At 45.0% G+C, this 19,402-nt stretch overlaps 1 protein-coding gene across 2 annotated transcripts in view; it reads left to right on the top strand.

The window, feature by feature from the left end:
- The first annotated feature begins 2,197 nt into the window (after window positions 1–2,197).
- Window positions 2,198–19,402, top strand: part of ST8SIA1 (ST8 alpha-N-acetyl-neuraminide alpha-2,8-sialyltransferase 1) — a 183,223-nt gene continuing 166,018 nt past the window's right edge. Inside the window, exon 1 of one of the 2 annotated variants that reach the window (XR_003034555.2) lies at window positions 2,198–2,893. Coding sequence is in view for 1 of the 2 variants with exons in the window: in NM_001032299.1 (NP_001027470.1) it covers window positions 2,658–2,893 (236 nt within the window). In the remaining variant the exon portion in view is untranslated. 2 annotated transcript variants of the gene reach the window in all.

Below are 19,402 nucleotides of genomic sequence, written 5' to 3' on the forward strand. Positions count from 1 at the left end.
CAGAGACAGGTAACTCTACAGACATTCAGATCAGGAGGTCAAAGGGAATAGAAGCAGAAATCAGAAATGTTTAATGAGTTCCTACTCACAAAGTCTATGTTTTAGGTGATCTGGGAACACATAGAGGGAGAAATCCCCAGCACCTTGGATTGGCCTTCAATGATGCACTGTATTTGTATGGAGGGAGAAAAAAAGATATCCCATACAAGAAGTACACGGACCACAAAACACAGTGACAAAAGAGATGCCTGTGAGACTTGGAAGGGGGACAGGCAATGGTCTGCCTAGATTCAAGTGTTCAAGCTCCAGATAAGCAGATAATGAGGCTGGATTGTAGGGAAATAGAATCTTAATTTTCAGAAGAAGGAAAAACAGCACACTGCATCACAGAAGCCCCTCAGTTTAAGGCACAACTTTGCTGCATTTTTAAATGATGTTAAATAGGGGAACATTCACACAGACCCTTCATAACCATACCATATTTGTGGTTTCTGTCCTATTGATTTGTAGCCCTTAAATTGGAATAGGTGTATCCGTTGGACTGGGGGGGTGGGTGGGGAAGAGAAATTAGGATAGTCTGGGTTCGATTTAAATCACTGAAACAAAGGAGGCATATGATTTATCCAGTCTGGCAACTATGGGACACGTTTCCCTGGCCCCTTGGACCACCCCCGTTCCCTGAATCCCCTTCCCAGAGCAGAAGAAAGTGGGTTGGGTATTTTGCCGGACTTCAGGTAATCATCATTTCAAAGACTGTGGATTAGGTTCCACTGTGTAAGATGTAACTTTGGGATTTCAGGCTTTTTCGTCTCTCTTGATTTGCCTAAAGTAAGTAGGAGGTATTTCTGCAGGCGGAGGGCAGTGGGCCTTGGAGGGAGGATGAAACTTTGGTGGTGATTTTTGATAAATAACTTTCCATCAACTTCTTAAGTCCCATCTCTCAGTAGATAAAGATGCATCAGGCTACTTAACAGTCACTGTAGATTTGAGGGACGCGGTAGCCAAAGTGGGCTTGAGCAGCTGAAGCTATGGCCTTAAATTGTGATCTCCTGACGACGAAGGCGACCCCGGTAGCAGGCTGCGGGATTTCTTTGTCCCTGCACACTTCATGCTTGACGCGATGCCTAAGCAAACAGTACAGGCAGCCGCTAGGAGGTAGCCGCGCTATTCGCCCGGCCACCAGTGGTCGCAGACACTAAGGGTCTCTGGACTCCGCCGGCCCAGGCGGGTGGCGCTTTTCCAAGGTCGGGGTTGCGATAAGCTGGTCGCTTGAGCTAGAAAGACGTCGAGGAACAGACGGCCCTGTCGTCTAACAGGGAGAGAAGGCGACCGGGCCTCCAAGGCATTGTCACGTCCGTCCCGAGGTCGGCTCGCTTGGCTACCAGCCGACCTCACATCTGGATGCGGCAGCGCCTTTCCCCGCAGGGCGGAGGCGAAGCGGAGGACCCCGGGGTGCAAGTACCTCCTCGTGAGCGCGCGCGGGCCCGCGAGCCCGCGAGCGTGTGTGCCCGCCTGTGCGCGCGCACGGGGACCACGGGAGCCGCGGCTTCGGGACCGGGGAATGGGGGTGGGGGCCCAGCAAGGACTCAGTCTCCGCCGGCCTCCTCGCGCCTCACTGCGGGTTAATAACCAACCAGTTAGAGAGAGCCGAGCGTGACGGCGGCGGGGTGACAGCCCCAGCGAGCCGGCTGCGTGTCGGAGGGTCAGACTGTCCGCCAGCCTCGGCCACGCTCAGGGATTTGAATATATACATTTTGGGGGAGGGGGGTTATTATTTATTGTTTTTATTTTATTGTTTGCCTCTACCTCCGGAGGGACCAGAGCAGGAGAGGGGGGTTCTTTCTCCAGCCGAGCGTCGCGGATCTGAACGGGTCAAAAGAGGCAATTTTGCGGGTGGGGGAAGGAGGGGAGACCTTGATTTCCACCAATCCCCGGGCGTGTGTCTGCGAAGTCCCGGGCGCCGCGGAAGGCTGCGGCGCGCCGCTGAATTCACTGATGAGAGCGAGTTCTTTTCTTCTCCGGGAGGGGTGGGGAGCGGGGGTCCTGGCAAGCCAGGAGGAGAAGCCCGGGGCGGGCTAGCGGTCCCGGCCGCCGTGGAAATTTCCAAGGACTTGGCGCGTCTAGGGGGCGGCGTGGGGCGGGCGGGGGGGGTGCCTGGCGGCGCAGCAGAGCCGGAGGCGGGGAGAGGCGGCGAAGGGCGCAGGAGCATCGCTCGGAAGGGGACGCCGCGGGCCAGATGTCTGGGAGGGAGCCGAGCCTCTCCCCGGACCCACGCCGAGGGCGACGGTGATGCTGCAGAACCGGCGGGAGCAACACCCCGCCGCCGCCCCCCACCCCCTGTCCCCGCGCTCTCGGAGACCCCGGCGCCCGCCTTCTGCAGGGAGAAACGACCATGGCCGTAGCTCGTGACTTGCTCCCCGGCTACTTACCCTAGCAAGATATCCTTGAAAAAGTTGCATTGGAAAAAAACATCTTTGCGCTGACCTTTGGGGTCCTGGGCGCCCAAGGAGCGGGCGTCCCAGTGCGTGCAAGAAAGCGGAAGGTGTGTGTGAATGGAGGGCCGGCGTGGGGGGAACCCTCCGCTGCCGCTGCGCCTAGCCTGGTGCTGAGGCTCCGGCCCTCGCCCCCAACCCCCACCCCGGGACCCCGGAGCTGCGATGAGCCCCTGCGGGCGGGCCCGGAGACACACATCCAGAGGGGCCATGGCCGTCCTGGCGTGGAAGTTCCCGCGGACCCGGCTGCCCGTGGGAGCCAGTGCCCTCTGCGTTGTGGTCCTCTGTTGGCTCTACGTCTTCCCTGTCTATCGGCTGCCGGACGAGAAGGAGATCGTGCAGGGAGTCCTGCAACAGGGCACTGCGTGGAGGAGGAACCGGACGGCCGCCGGAATCTTCAGGTACTCCTGCCCTCGCGGCTCCACCCCACTCGTGTCCTTTCCTCCCCGGGGCGCCGAGGACAGGGTCACCGGAGAGGACTGCCTCGCAGCGGCCCTTTCTTCCGGATCTTCTTATCCTTCTGCCCTTTCTTTGTCGTTCCCCAACCTGGAGACGGTAGTCAGGGGGCCCTTCCCCAGCCCTTAACCCCCAGAGATGTGCGGACACCTGCCCTGGCCATGAAAAGTCTTTTCGCCTTTCTTCCCAAGCCTGACTGGTAGTCAGCGATTTGCCGATGACCGAGGAGAAGAAAAAGCTAGGCTAACTTTGTCCCTTGAACTTAATGAGAATGTATCTTAGGCTCTGTAGAAGTTCAGAGCAGTGGAGAACTAGAAGCAGGTACCAGGCATCTTCCTGGGGTTTGGTGAATGGTTGGTAAGAGAAGTCACTAACGAGGGAGTCGCGGACAGTGAAAACATGGACACCCAGCCTGGCTCCGCTGCTTTGTGCAGTGAGCCCATAATAAACACAGGACACTCATTGATAACCCTATCTGCTAAAGAGTCAGGGACTAGGTGATTTTTATTGGGGCTTTATCAACTTTCTAATAATGGATATTATATCCTCATTGTACCCTCTCCGCCCCCCAAACTAAATCTTCAGAAGGAGGAGTTAATTTCCCCCAAGGTCAGGTACCTTTGCGGGATCAGGGCTGAAATTTTTGTCACATAAAGCAATTTTGCTCCGCTTACACGGTGGCTGTCTTCTGGTGACCGGGAGATTGCTTTAGGCAGGGGGTTGAACTCAGAAAACACACAGAACTAAAACCAGCTTGGAAATCAGAACTCTGAGGATCACTCAGAGGTCGAAGTTTCCCTTCCTTTCTGGGACGTTCAGCCTAAGGGTCTAAAAATGAGTTCTTGGCAGGAGGAACTGTGCGGGAAGACTGGAGGTAAGGCTGACCTGCTTCCCTCTGCTGCTTCTCAGTCCTCCTGGTCATGTTGAAGGGACACCCTGGTGCTTCTCTCACTGTCAGGGGCCCCTTTCACCTTCAGTCCCTTCAGCTGAAGATGATGCCCTTGGCTCTTCCAGGGATGGTTGCGGTCTAGGGATATGGAGGGGGTAGACAGTGCTTTCCTATGCGGAGCAAAGGAGTATAGGGCCAGGTGAGAACCAACTGAAACAGTTTCACAGCTGTTACAAATGCTCAGAAACATCTGTAAATTAAACAAGAAAACAAACAAACTTTGAAAACATATGGTTTCCCTCCCTTTCTCAGGCCTGCTCCTGAAAAGAAGGTCAAAGAGGTAACAGCCAATCCTTGCAGGGAAAGGCAGCGGAATTCTCTAAACTGGGAATTTCCTTTGCTCTCTTCAGAATTCTGCTATCATTAAGTTTAAAAATAACTCCACTCCCCTTAAAAATATATAAGAGCTCATTTTCTCTCACCTTCACGATATTGATTGTTTTACTCAAAGGGCATAGCATGCAGCAGTTCTTTGCTCTAAAGACAGAAAGCACTTTCATTTCAAGTACTATAAGGAAATGAGTTCAGAACTTCCCATTCGTTTGCAATGAATGAGCCCATTTTTTTGTATAGGAGGAGTAAGAATGAAGCTCTGTTAGAGACTGGATTTCTTTCGGAGGACATCATCAAGAGGAAAATGCTTCATTTTCTGAGAAGCCCAGGCGGGTTGTTCCTGAGACACACTTGCCTCTTACTGTCTGTAGCCTGGGGTGATGTTCAGTGTGCTTGGCTGGCATGTGGGCTAGTCTCTCTGTGCAGAGAATTACTTATGAAAATCCACATGAATTTGAGCAGACTCAGGGAGATAGTGGAGGACAGGGAAGTCTGGCATGCTGCAGTCCATGGGGTCGCAAAGAGTCGGACACGACTTAGCGACTGAACAAGGACAACAAATAAAAACTGCCTGAACACATGTCCCTCAAAGTTAGTATTTATAAAACTGTGTAAGAGGTACCGTTGAATGCATGCTGCTTGACTCAGGCAGTAAAGAATCTATTTGCCATGCAGGAGACCTGAGTTTGACCCCTGGGTCAGGAAGATCCCCTGGGTAAGGGAATGGCAACTCACTCCAGTATTCTTGCCTGGAGAATCCTATGGACAGAAGAGCTTGGCGAGCTGAAAAAGAGTTTGGGCTTCAGAGTTGAATCCTGAGTTTATCCTAGACTGCCATGACTAGGTAAACAGCAGAGTATCTTCAGCAAATTACTGTATCTTTTTGAGTTTTAGTTTCATTATGAATAAATGGAGATAATAACATCTACCTGGCAGAGTTGGTGTAAAGTTTAAATAGGAAAAAAAAAAAAAAAAAAAAACCAACACTGCCCAGTGTCTGGCACATATAATCAGTCAGTAGTATCATTCCAGTTGTTATAAATTGTAAGTTGTATATGTTACAACTTAAATAAGGGCACTTGGCCAGGCCAAAAGAACTTGGAATGTTTCACCTGGCAGATTTGCAAAGAATCATTATTAGTCCTAATATGCCCCACTGCCCTCCCCACCCCACCCCGACACTTTACACTGAAGCTAATAAACAGGGAGGAGGATTTTGAAAGATAGTCAAAATATCATTGTTTGTTAAGTCTTTTTTTTTTCTACTCTGAATGATTAATTGATTTTTTAACATCTGGATCATTAGTATGTATATAGTAGTGTTGTTCAGTCGCTCAGTTGTGTCTGACTCTTTGTGACCCCATGGACTGCAGCACGACAGGCCTCCCTGTCCATCACCATTTCCCGGAATTTGCTCAAATTCATTTCTATTGAGTCGGTGATGCCATCCAAGCATTTCATCCTCTGTTGTACCCTTCTCCTCCTGCCCTCAATCTTTCCCAGCATCAGGGTCTTTTCTGATGAGTCAGCTCTTCGCATCAGGTGGTCAAAGTATTGGAGTTTCAGCTTCAGCATCAGTCCTTTCAATGAATATTCAGAATTATTTCCCTTAGGATTGACTGGTTTGATCTCCTTGCCACCCAGGGACTCTCAAGAGTCTTCTCCAGCACCACAGTTCAAAAGCACCAATTCTTTGGCGCTCATTGTTCTTTATGGTCCAGCTCTCACATCCATACATGACTACTGGAAAAACCATAGCTTTGACTACACGGACCTTTGTTGGCAGAGTGACGTCTCTACTTCTTAATACACTGTCTACGTTTGTCATGTGGTGGTGGTTTAGTTGCTAAGTCGTGTCCAACTCTTGCGACCCCATGGACTGTAGCCTGCCAGGCTCCTCTATTCATGGGATTCTCCAGGCAAGAATACTGGAATGGATTGCCATTTTCTTCTCCAGGGGATCTTCCTGACCCTGAAATCAACCCGGGGTCTCCTGCATTGCAGGCAGATTCTTTACTGACTGAGCTATGAGGGAAGCATTGTGAGCTATGACATTTGTCATATGTTTGTTAAATATGAAACAGGTCAGCCAGAAGCCTTTGTTGTGTTAAGGAGACACAACTTTGGCAAACAGGTATCTGTGTTTTCCAGTCTGACAAATCTTCTGCACAAATACAAACACGTGTACATAAATGTACAATGTACACATATGTGTGGGGATATACACACATTTATCCATAAACCATGGAATGATGTATGTATATGTATTGACATAAATACATATATTCATATATGTGTGCATGCACGCTACGTCTTTGTGATGCTATGAACTGTAGCCCACCAGGCTCCTCTGTCCATGGGTTTCTCCAGGCGAGAATACTGGAGTGAGTTGCCATGCCTTCCTCTAGGGGATCTTCCTGATCCATGGATTGAATCCACAGCTCCTGCGGCTCCTGCATTGCAGGTGATTCTTTACCACTGAGCCACCTGGGAAGCCCGTATTCATATACACACACATGCAAATAATTGCAGCCAGTCAGTCAACCCATATTTAATGAGTGACTACAGTGCACCGGATATGAGTTAGGATAGCAGTGGACAGGATGGACAGCTGCTTTCTCTGAGACAGCTTACCTCCTCCTGGGTGGTGACTGACAAAAACATATGAGGAAAGAATGGGATGGTCTTTAAGTCTTGTAAAATCCTGTGAGGACAAAAGAAAGTGTTTGCTTAGGTTTATAAGCATCAGAATTTCAGATTCCATTTTGCCTTTTGTGCTTCCACTTACTTTTGTGATTTTCTTCTCCAAGCTTAGAGCTTGTTAAGTGCTGATCCCTCAGAGGGGAACTTTGACAAATCCCCCCTGAGGATGAGGAGCAGCAAGAAAGCAACCAAGCTTTAGGAGTGTTGCTAAACAGAAAGTTTCCCTCTCATCCACATAGCGGTAGAAAATACATAAATCAGTTCACCCTATCACAGAAACTTAAACTTTCTAGGCAACTCGTGCTGCTTCTGATTAAACAGTCAGGTAGTATGTTCTGTGTTGTGTGCTCAGTCATGTCCTGTTCTTTGGGACCCCATGGACTGCAGCCCACCAGGCTCCTCTGTCCATGGGATTTCCCAGACCAGAATACCAGAGTGGGTTGCCATTCCTTTCTCCAGGGGATCTTCCCTGATCCAGGAATTGAACCCTCGTTTCCTGCATCTCTTGCATTGGCAGGTGGATTCTCTACTGCTGAGCCACTTGGAAGGTCCTTAAGTAGCATGAGGAGAGTGGCATTTGTCTCTTCTGTCAGGTCCTTACCCATTGTGTTTGTTCCTCAGAAATAGGCTTCTGTTCCAGGTTTACATGCAAGGCTTTATTCTTGGCACCTGACGTGGTAACAGTGTCAGCAAAGCCAAAGAATTATTAGGCCCTGTTATGCACATGGCACTATGTTCAGTTCAGTTCAGTTGCTCAGTCCTGTCCGACTCTTTGCGACCCCATGGACTGCAGGATGCCAGGCCTCCCTTTCCATCACCAACTCCTGAAGTTTACTCAGACTCATGTCCATTGAGTCGGTGATGCCATCCAACCATCTCATCCTCTGTCGTCTCCCTCTCCTCCTGCCTCCAATCTTTCCCAGTATCAGGGTCTTTTCACATGAGTCAGCTTGTTGCATCAGGTGGCCACAGTACTGGAGTTTCAGCTTCAGCATCAGTCCTTCCAATGAATATTCAGGACTGATTTCCTTCAGGATGGGATGGTTGGATCTCCTTGCAGTCCAAGGGACTCTCAAGAGTCTTCTCCAACACCACAGTTCAAAAGCATCAATTCTTCAGTGCTCAGCTTTCTTTATGGCCCAACTCTCACATCCATACATGACTACTGGAAAAACCATAGCCTTGACTAGACAGACCTTTGTTGGCAAAGTAATATCTCTGCTTTTTAATATGCTGTCTAGGTTAGTCGTAACTTTCTTTCCAAGGAGTAAGCGTCTTTTAATTTCATGGCTGCAATCACCATCTGCAGTGATTTTGGAGCCCCCCAAAATAAAGTCTGCCACTGTTTCCACTGTTTCTCCATCTATTTGCCATGAAATGATGGGGCTGGATGCCATGATCTTAGTTTTCTGAATGTTGAGCTTTAAACCAATTTTTTCACTCTCCTTTTTTCACTTCATCAAGAGGCTCTTTAGTTCTTCTTCACTTTCTGCCATAAGGGTGGTGTCATCTGCATATTTGAGGTTATTGATATTTCTCCCGGCAATCTTGATTCCAGCTTGTGCTTCATCCAGTCCAGCATTTCTATGATGTACTCTGCATATAAGTTAAATAAGCAGGGTGACATTTCCCGATTTGGAATCAGTCTGTCGTTCCATGTCCAGTTCTAACTGTTGCTTCCTGACCTGCATACAGATTTCTCAGGAGGCAGATCAGGTGGTCTGGTATTCCCATCTCTTGAAGAATTTTCCAGAGTTTGTTGTGATCCACACAGTCAAAGGCTTTGGCATAGTCAATAAAGCAGAAATAGATGTTTTTCTGGAATTCTCTTGCTTTTTCGATGATCCAGCAGATGTTGGCAATTTGATCTCTGGTTCCTCTGCTTTTTCTAAAATCAAGTTGAACATCTGGAAGTTTACGGTTCACATATTGTTGAAGCCTGGCTTGGAGAATTTTGAGCATTACTTTACTAGTGTGTGAGATGAGTGGAATTATGCAGTAGTTTGAACATTCTTTGGCATTGCCTTTCTTTGGGATTGGAATGAAAACTGACCTTTTCCAGTCCTGTGGCCACTGCTGAGTTTTCCAAATTTGCTGGCATATTGAGTCCAGCACTTGCACAGCATCATCTTTTAGGATTTGAAATAGTTCAACTGGAATTCCATCACTTCCACTAGCTTTGTTCATAATGATGCTTCCTAAGGCAGTATGTTAAGTGTTTAAATATCCTGTCTGATTTAATTCTCCTAAGAATGTTATATAAATGGGTACAGTACTATCCATTGTTTACAAAGATAAATGTGCCCTGGTCCCTGCCATCAAGGGACTTGCTGTCATCCTGTGCGACAGGCATATATGTATTTAATCAACCAATGTCTTGGCAATAGAGCTGTTAAAGGGAGACAGCATAACAGAGTGAAAAATTTAGCAGATTGTGGAGCTGTCAGCAAATGCTTGGAGTTCCCTGTCTGGTTGTATGACCACTGGTAAGTTCAACTCTCAGAGCTTCACCATCCCTGTTTGTAAAATGGGGCTTGTAGTCATTTCTTACAGGTTTATTGTGAAAGTTACCTGATAGCATACAGATAGCACTTAAAAGGACGTTGCTTGCTTCGTACCTCTGTTTAATAAGTGATCCTTGCAACAGTCAAAATAGAAAGCAAAGGGCTGGGGAAATTCACAGAACTTGGCGCTTGATTCTGGGGAAGGAGGGAAGCTGAAAGGAAGTGGTATTTGTACTCAGGCTTGAAGGTTGTTAGGATGGGGGAGTAGTGAGAGAGGGCAAAAGATGTTCCGGGCAGAGAGGACACCAGTAGTGAGAGCGGAAGGGTGGCGAAGGGTCAGGTGTGTGCTTCCTGCCTGGAAAGTCTTTAAGTTGCTAGTCTTTAAGTCTTTAAGCAGTTATAGCTTTCTGCACGTTCCTTTCTGTCCTTGTGTTTAATCTATGGTTTCCAGAAGCTTTGGGTGTTTCCACAGCTGCCCTGGTGAGTGCAGAAGGGCATTGGGTGGTGGTAGTGAGGGGATGAGAGGCGGGGTGCAGACGTCTGTGCATATGGAATGTAGGTTCATCTTTGTTAAGTGTGGAATTCGTGGAATTCACTGCAAAGGTCATTTAGGAAGACAATGGTTTCATAAATTTGGTGCTTAATGAAAATAAGCTGCCATTATGTTGCAGATTCACACGTGAAAAAACTTGACCAGCAATGACCGTGGTGGGGTCAGTTTAGTCAGTAAGTCATGTCTGACTCTTTTGACCCTATGGACTGTAGCCCTGCAGGCTCCTCTGTCCATGGAATTTCCCAGGCAAGAATAATGAAGTGGGTAGCCATTTCCTTCTCCAAAATAGCAAAAATAAGTCATGAACATTGCTTGGACTCATGATATGTATCAGCTCCTGTTCTTAGTGCTTGTATTGGTTATCTTGTTTTTCCATAGCTATTTTTATTAAGTTCCCATTTTATATTTGTATGTTCTTTGTTTTACAGTTGAGGAAATGGAGGTTCAGAGAGAACCATTAACAAAGTGATGGAGTTGGGATTCCACCTAGAGATATTAGACTCTAAGCACATGCTTGTTCCCTGATAATCTTGGGGAAATGATGCATTGCTGATGTCTCTTACGATCTGGCCATGATTACTCCTCTGCCATCATCTTTCATCAGTATTCCCCTTTATGATTTAGTCAGATTGATAAAGGATGCAGTCCCTGAAACAAGCCAGGCTGTATTGGTTTTGCTTGTACCATGCCTTCTACCTGGAATCTTTTCTTTCAAGACCACAAGGTCCAGCCTTCACGGGGCCAATCCTTACTTCTGTCTCCATAGTGCCTAATAGTGGTTAAGAACAAAGTTTCCGAAGTTAGCTGTGTTCAAATCCTGATTCCACTGTTTGTTTTGTTCTTGAGCTAACCGGCCTTCCTGGTCCATTTCCTCACATGTAAAGGCTGGCTTTTTGTAGAAGTGTCGTGAGTTTAAAATAGATAGTGCGTTGAAAATGCTGAGAGCTGTTTCTGGCATATAGAGTTGGCCCTTTGTATCCACAGGTTCCGTATCTGTGGGTTCCACCTCAATGGGCTGAACCAGCTTCGGGTTGAAATTCAAGACCGCAGTTGGCTGAATCCTCCGATGCAGAATCCGCAAATATGGAGGGCAGACTCTACTAGCCATTGTACATCAGGGACTTTAGCATTGGGGAATTTTGGGAGCTGGGTGGGGGTGGGAGGGTAGGGAGCTGGGATGGCGGCCTGAAACCAATCCCTCGAGGGTCCTGAGAGCTGAGTGTAATAAGTGCTTGGTTCACATTAACTTCCCTCAAGGCAGCTTTCCTTCCTTCTCCCCCAGGCTGTGTTAGACTCTTCTCCTTTAAAACAAACCAGACAAAACCAGCAAGAAGAAAACATTATGCCTATTATTGCATTTATTTCCACTGACCCAAAATATCTACTACTGTTTCTACCACTATTAACATAGAAGGTGCTGGAACCACAACAATGAACTTAACAGAATCCTTACTTTCCTGGAGATTTATAGGCTGATGAGGGGAGACATAAACAGATATATATATATATAAGTATCTGGTAATTTCTCAAGCTGTATTAAAAGTACCAGTTTATTTGTCTGCCTTTTCTGCCAACTCCTTCATATTTGCGTACCTGGAGCTGAGCATGGTTACTGTCACACTCGTTTTGCTTGAGTTACTGTGTGAATGAACATTTTATAAAGGAGTGGGCCCGGTTAGCCAGTCAGTTACCTGCAAAGATTTATTGAGGTTCGACACTCTGCTTGGCTGTGTGGGGTCAAAGGAGTAAACAGCATCCTCTGTAATTTCTAAGAGTTCTTCCTCTAGAACAGTTTCCTAGTCTTAGCACTACTAACACCCGTGTGTGTGTGTGTGTGTGTGTGCGCGCTCAGTCGTGTCCGACTCTTTGCGACCCCATGGACTGTAGCCCACCAGGCTCTTCCGCCCTTGAGATTCTCCAGGCAAGAATACTGGAGTGGATTGCCATGTCCTACTGCAGGGGATCTTCCCCACCCAGGGATCAAACCTGTGTCTCTTGTCTCTCCTGCAGTGGCAGGTGATTCTTTACAAACTGCGCCACCTGGGGAGCCACTAACATCCTGGGCTGGATAATTCACTGTTTTGGCAGCCTGTCCTATACATTGTAGAATGTTCAGTAACACCCATGTCTTTTGTCCACTGAATGAAACAACCAGATATGTCTGCAGACTTAGTAAAATGTCTCCTGAGGGGGGCAGAATGGCCCCTGTTTGGGAATCACTACTTTAGAGAAACAAAACCAATCCAGTTGACAAGATTTAAGAAATCCAGAAAACATCACGCAATTAACAGTGAAATGCAAACTGCAAACTGTGAATGCTCTGACTACCAAAAGAGGAGTGAATGAATGGTACTTTGATAGATGGCCAGGTCTTGGTTAGGGAAGGGTAGGGAACCCGGGACACATTTGGGGAGATTTATGATAAGCATCTGTGTCTTTTGAAAGCTTGTATGTGAGCCTGTCAGTTGCCCCCTTAGACCTTGGCGAGAGGAGCCCGTGCTTCGTGTCCTATGTTTTGGGGAAGCTCACTTGGCTCTTTTCTCATCTCACCCCTTCTCAGTCAGGCAAGGCTCAATGGGGTCTTTGTAGCCTGCCTGCCCTCAGGGAGCGTTTCCCCCTTCTCCATCCTAAGGGTGGCTTGCCCCTCTGCTGTGTGCACTCCTAGACCCCCAGACAAGGAACAGTTCTTTGCAAGAATGGGAGGCTGTGAGAACAACTTGCCTCCGGGGTTAGGGGGATTCATGTGTACACATGTGGGGAGAAGTTCTCCTTGTGTTGCCATGTTTCAGTATGAAATGCTCTGGGATTTGAGAGGCCTAAATTGGAATCTGGCATTCCAGGTTGTTATATAGGTATGTTTGTTCAGGGAAAAGATTAGGAGAGAATATATATTTTACTTGTTTGTTAATGTGATTATAACTTTTAATTAAATATTAGACACATTTGTAATACCTTTGTCTTCTGCCTTGCAAGTAGGGTCTTTTTTTTTTTTTTTGGCAAGGTGGGAGCCTATTTGTCTTAATTTTGCAGAGGGGTATTTAGGAAGCTAGTTGGATCAACTGGATAATTGTATATGTTAGTCTAGAGCATGGCCAGTTTGTCTTCTGACAGAGTTCTGTCTGGAAGCCAGAGCTGTTGTATCAAACTAAGAACATGCAGATTGGAACCTGCTAAAGGAGGCAATATAAGCTTCCCACTGGGAGGGCAGGTACCTCTGTCAGTATCCAGTTCCCATTTTGGGAAGGTGAAACCCATGGTCAAATTGATTTAGGACAAGGTTTTAATACACTCAAAGGAGTCCAAGATATGTTACTTACAGATCTAAGAAGCCAGGGGGCGCTGTGAGCTGGGGGAGGGGCTGCCCTCCATCCCAGGCTAGGAGCAGGAGATAAGAGAGCCCTGTTGCTGCTGTTGTTCAGTGGCTCGGTCGTGTCCGATTCTTTCCGACCCCATGGACTACAGCACTCCAGGCTCCCTTGTTCTCCACTGTCTCCCTGAGTTTGCTCCGAGTAATGTCTACTGAGTTGGTGATGCCATCCAATCATCTCATCATCTGCTGCCCCGTTTTGCTTTCAGTCTTTCGCAGCATCAGGGTCTTTTCCAGTGAGTGGGCTCTTCACGTCACGTGGCCAAAGTATTAGAGCAGGGTAACAAGCATCTATTACTTATAAGGTGGTGGCGGGTGGGGGGTGACTGGAACTTTTCGCGGGCTTAAACTCTTAAGTGGTTATTTTAAAAGGTGCCTGGGAAAAGGCAAAGAGGGAACTTATGGCAGGCATCCTAAACTTGAGTCCTAATCAGAATGTCCAGACTCTTGAGTGTGAGCAGGGTTATCATACTGTTAAATGCCTAGGCAGCAAGTCAGTAAAACGTTTTTTTCTTTTCCTCAAGGGTCATTTTTCTCATCACAACTGTGAATCGTTGTGGAAGTGATGCTGACTATGTATGTATCATCAATGCAGTCCTTAACAATGAAGTTGATCTATTTACAGGAAAATCCTTTTTAACTTTTTCATTCTATTTTGGCTCTTCTGGGAGCTGTGTGACCTTGGGCAAGCTGCTTAACCTCTCAGTTCCTTTGTTATGTCATCTGAAAAATGGTGTACTTTGCTAACCCACTTCCTAGGTTTATGATGTTAATTAAGGGAGATAATTAGTGTACAGTCTGGAGCCATCCTCAGCCTGGCTTGGTGAGGTGACAAAATGATTGTTCCCACCTGGAAAGAATCTGGACTTCAGAGCCCCAGAGAGTCAGGTTTTAATCCCAATTCTGTCATTTATTAACTTTGTGACCTTGAAAAATTTATCTGGCTTTTCTGAGCCTTAGCTGTGGGTGGCAGTTTTTACCGTGAGAGTATTAGGTGCTGAATAATTGCTAATTATTAAGCCATAATGATGAGAAATGCTGCTTCCTGAGACACATCCTATGCCTGTTATTACACTTTTAGTAATAGAATAATGACAATAAAATGTGACCTTATGATATCGTTCTTCCGTAGTGTTAGAGTGAAGGCTGCTATAAAGTGGCCAGGAGAATTTTAAGCGAGAGAGCAGGCCCCCGGCATAAATCTCCTGTTCATTCATTCATTCAGTCATTCCTTTATCTACATTTAGTAAATGCCTCCTGCGTGCCACTTAGGTGCTGGGATACATGATGAAAGTTAGACATGGTTTATGATTTTATAGAATTTACAGTTGCATCAAGTGTCATTAGTTAAGTCACTAAGAAATTGAGTCATGTGTTCCAAGGGTGAGAGTTTGTTTTAAGTAATCATGCTGAGTTTTGAAGCAGCCGATTTTCTCCCCTTTCTGTTGGACTGTCTTCTGGCTATGGCACTGCATGAGAGGGAATCAGCCAAGACCGTAAGAGCTGTGTCACTCCTTTAATTGGTGCCAGGAGGAAGCCGAAATGAATTCAGAGCTACAGTTCTCCATTATTCAAGGCTTAAGTAACAGACTGCAAGCCAGAGATTTATTTCCAAGTGAATGTAATGAGAAAGGGCTTGTTTTGAACCAAGTGCTTGTTTCAATTATTGATAAGACAAATGTATACATGATTTTTATATCCTTCATGCTTATTTAAAAAATTTATAATGTTTATTATTGGTCTGATTTTGGAAGTCAAAGATACCAACTGTAGGAAAATTTTTAATGTAGGAAAAAGAAGAAAACAATCACTTGTAATTCCGTCCTTCAGAAGTACTCATTGTGAACAGTTTTTTGTGTTTGCATGTGATACTAATACAAAATACATACTAAATTGTATGTATTTTGTATATTTAGTTTTATATCCTTTTAAAATCATTCAGTGTTATATCTGTAACATTTTCTCATATAATTAATTTTTAACTTACAACCTTGTGATAATTTTGTGATTTTCATTTTGGAAAAAGATTATTTACCTATGTTTTTAAAAAATTTTTATTGGAACAAATTACTTTCTTAAAAAGGATCCTTAAAAAGGATATTGACAGGATATGTTAGATTCTTTTAAAATTTCTTCATACATATGGTGAATACTGAATGTGTTAGTCACTTACTCGTGTCTGACTCTTTGAGCTATAGCCCGCCAGACTCCTCCTGTCCATGGAATTCTCCGAGGAAGAATACTGGAGTGGGTTGCCATTCCCTTCTCCAGGGAATTTTCCCGACCCAGGAATTGAACTGGGGTCTTCTGCACTGCAGGCAGATTCTTTACCGTCTGAGCCACAAGGGAAATACTGAATATGGAAAATCATAAAGCCTCTTTAAAGAGTTCTTCTTTCTCAAAGTTGACACTTAATGATAAGAGCAATACTGTTTTTATTTGTGAAAGTGACTGACATGTATTCACCCAAAGAGAAACATTTCTAATATTTTGGTATATGTTCTTCTAGACTGTTCATTCTATGCCTGTGTGTGTATACAATGAATTTGGACAGGACATTGTGAATATTTTTGTAGTAACAGTATATGTAGATCTTCATCATCCCTTTTTAATGGCTGTAAGATTTTCCTTTTGTGGGAGAGTAATTTATTTAAGTAACCACTGTCATTGGATATTCATGTTGCAATTTCTCACCTATGTAAATAATGCTTTTATGAACATCTTGTATAACTTTAAGTATTTATTTATTTTCTAAGTATAAATTTCTAAAAGTGGTTTCTTGATAGTTTTTCCCCACTAGCATCAGTTCTTTATAACTGGTGTGTTTGGTTGTGCATAGGAAGTTTGACTTCGGCTAAAGGGCAGATTTGAGTTTTCCTCCATTTCAGTGTGGATAGCAATTGTGTAAATAGTCAGGCATACAATGATTGTTAACATTAAATGATGAAATTCCCCTTAGGGAATTTTCAAGAAGCCAAAGCAGCTAAGAAAGATTCCCACAAAACAGGATACTTACAGTGGCAGTTTTCCCTTACTGAGCATTGCAGGCCTATTAATAGCTATGAGGAATTTATTTAGTGCACTGGAGCATGTACCTTTATCTGCCATGGTTATCCTTCCCATTAGCATGGTCTGTCATGTAGTTTTAAAAAGCAGTGCCTTATTTTGTAAATAAGTTCATTTGTATTATTTTTTCAGATTTCCCATATAAGTGATATCATATAATATTTGTCTTTACTTAGTATGATCATCTCTAAGTCTATACATGTTGCTGCAAATAGCAATATTTCACTCATTTTTATGGCTGAGTAATATTTCATCATAGAAATATGTGTGTGTGTGTGTGTATACATATATATATTATACATGTGTCTATATCACATTTTCTTTACCCATTCATCTATTGAGGGACACTTAGGTTCTACATCTTGGCTATTGTAAACAGTGCTGGTGTGAACATTGGGTTTCATGCATCTTGTTGAATTTGCATTTTCATACTTTCCAGCAAGTAGACGCACAGACACAGAAAACACACTTATGATTATGAAAGGGAAAGGAGTGGAGGGATAAATTAGGTGGATGGCATTAAAATTAAGATGCATGCTACTATTTATAAAATAGATAACCAACAAGGGCCTACTATATAGCACAGGGAACCATATTCAATATCTAGTAATAACCTAAATAGAAAAGAGTCTGACAAGAATATATATATGTGTGTATACACACACACACACAACTGAAACACTTTGCTGTATATCTGAAACTAACACAATATTGTAAATCAACTATAGTTGTTTTTTAACAGCTATATTAGTTGTTTTAACAACTAATAAAAAACTGTTTAATCAACTATATAGTTGATTAACAACTATATCTCATAAAGGCACTGCCTTTATGAGATCATTTGTATCATTTTCCCAGAACTTAAGCAGTTAAATAAAACTGTGATTTAAAGGGGAAAATGGAATTCCCTGGCAGTCCAGTGGTTAGAACTCTGCACTTTCACTGCCAAGGGCTCGGGTTCAGTCCCTGGTCAGGGAAATAAGATCCCAGATGCTGCATAATGTGGCTAAATAATAATAAGTGGAAAGAAAAGGGAAATGAACTTTTGCTTCATTATAGAGCTTTCAAGGAAAATTGCAGCTGTGTTAAAGCAATTGTATTTTCTGACTCTGTTAAGAGTTTTTTTCTTGTTTATTGAAATTAAAACTCTTGAGCTTGAATCTGGAGCAGAGCATAACCACATGAGTGGAGGGTGAAGGTGCAGTAAAAAGGCACAAAACCCTCATGATGATATTTGGTTGGGTTGGGTTTTTGGAGGTTGAGTGATGATGATTGAGTTGACGTTGCCTGTCATTCCTGTCCATGTCCTTGTCCCCTTGCACCTTTTTGAAGCAACTTACACATTGTTGCTTTGGTGTTTTAGGGTCAGAGATTGAGTCTTGTTTTAATTTGTTTTAGATCCCTCATCACAGTCATTACAAATTTAAGAAGTGTTTGTTGATGTCATATAAATATTCACTCCCAATTCATTCGTTCACTCCTCCACTCATTCCTTCCTTCAGCAAATATTTCTTCGGTGCTTTCTATGTGCTGGGTGCTGTTGCTAGGCTCTGGAAATAAAGAAGTTAGTCAGAAGGACATGGGCCTTCCTGCAGAGAACATAGAAGCACACAGTATTTTTAGGAACAGCCATGGTCTCCAAATACCCTCTCAATTCCTTTTGGGAGGAAAGCCAAATGCCGGTTGACCTTCACTTTCAGAACTGAGCTGTGATAATGTCTGTATTCGGCAGAGTCCAGAGAAGGCCCAAGTTCCTCCTCTGGCCCACTGAGGTTTTGACCTACATGGGGAGATGCACCCAGAGGTCTCCACACAGTTCAGTGGTATAATATCTTTTGACTCTGGGTAAACTGTGCAACATATGAGATGTCAGAGAGGAAAAGCTCTTTAAAGCATTGCTAAAAGATACATGAGGGGAAAGCACAACAATTACTATGGAATAAAAGAGATGGAGTAGCCAGCTGGGTTGGATGAACAGCTGATCTGCCCTCCTCTGGCCAGGCTGCCATAGTGAGAGGGAGCTCAATAGGACTTGGAGAGGCAGGAAGCAGGAGGTGTCCACTGGGATTGGGGAGCCTCAATTTGGGGGTAAAAACATGGTCATTTTATTCTTTTCCTGGTAACTGCTCCAACTATGCCTTGTCAAATCTATTGCTTGATCCTCACCCTTAAGCCCCTTTAGGATGCCAGTGGATCTGTGACCAACCTGGCCAGACTGTATCAATTTACATCCACCTTGATTATTGGGATAGTCTTATTCTGGTATTGAGCTCAGTTATGTTGCTTTTAAAGCACAATGAAACCTCTTGTGTGTCTACCACCTCTGCTAGCTTTGAGGGCTTCCCAGGTGGCACTAGTCGTAAAGAATCCACCTTCCCATGTGGGAGATGGAAGAGACTTGGGTTTGACTCCTGGGTCCAGAAGATCCCCTGGAGGAGGGCATGGCAACCCGGTCCAGTATTCTTGCCTGGAGAATCCCATGGACAGAGGAGCCTGGAAGGCTACAATCCATAGGGTCGCAAAGAGTTGAACATGACTGAGTGAGTGAGCATGCATGCACACATCTGGGGTGGGAGTGTGCAGGGCACCCTCTGGTGCAGAGCCGCAATCTGTCCCCTGCCTGAGAACTACTCCCTTCCCTCTGTGCAGGGAGAATGAGACTATTTCACAGTCCGTCTCTTGGTGACTGCTGCTTTTCATGTGAACCCTGATGGGCTGCCCACATCTTTTTTTTTTTTTTTTGCTACATACCACCATTCAGTTCAGTTCAGTTCAGTTGCTCAGTTGTGTCTGACTCTTTGTAACCCCTTGGACTGCAGCACGACAGACTTCCCTGTCCATCACCAATTCCCGGAGCCTATTCAAACTCATGTCTATCGAGTCAGTGATGCCATTCAGTGATCTCATTCTCTGTTGTCCTCTTCTCCTCCTGCATCTTCAATCTTTCCCAGCATCAGGGTCTTTTCCAGTGACTCAGCT

This window comes from Bos taurus, chromosome 5 (assembly GCF_002263795.3).
Source record: "Bos taurus isolate L1 Dominette 01449 registration number 42190680 breed Hereford chromosome 5, ARS-UCD2.0, whole genome shotgun sequence".
In the NCBI taxonomy this organism is placed as follows: domain Eukaryota; kingdom Metazoa; phylum Chordata; class Mammalia; order Artiodactyla; family Bovidae; genus Bos; species Bos taurus.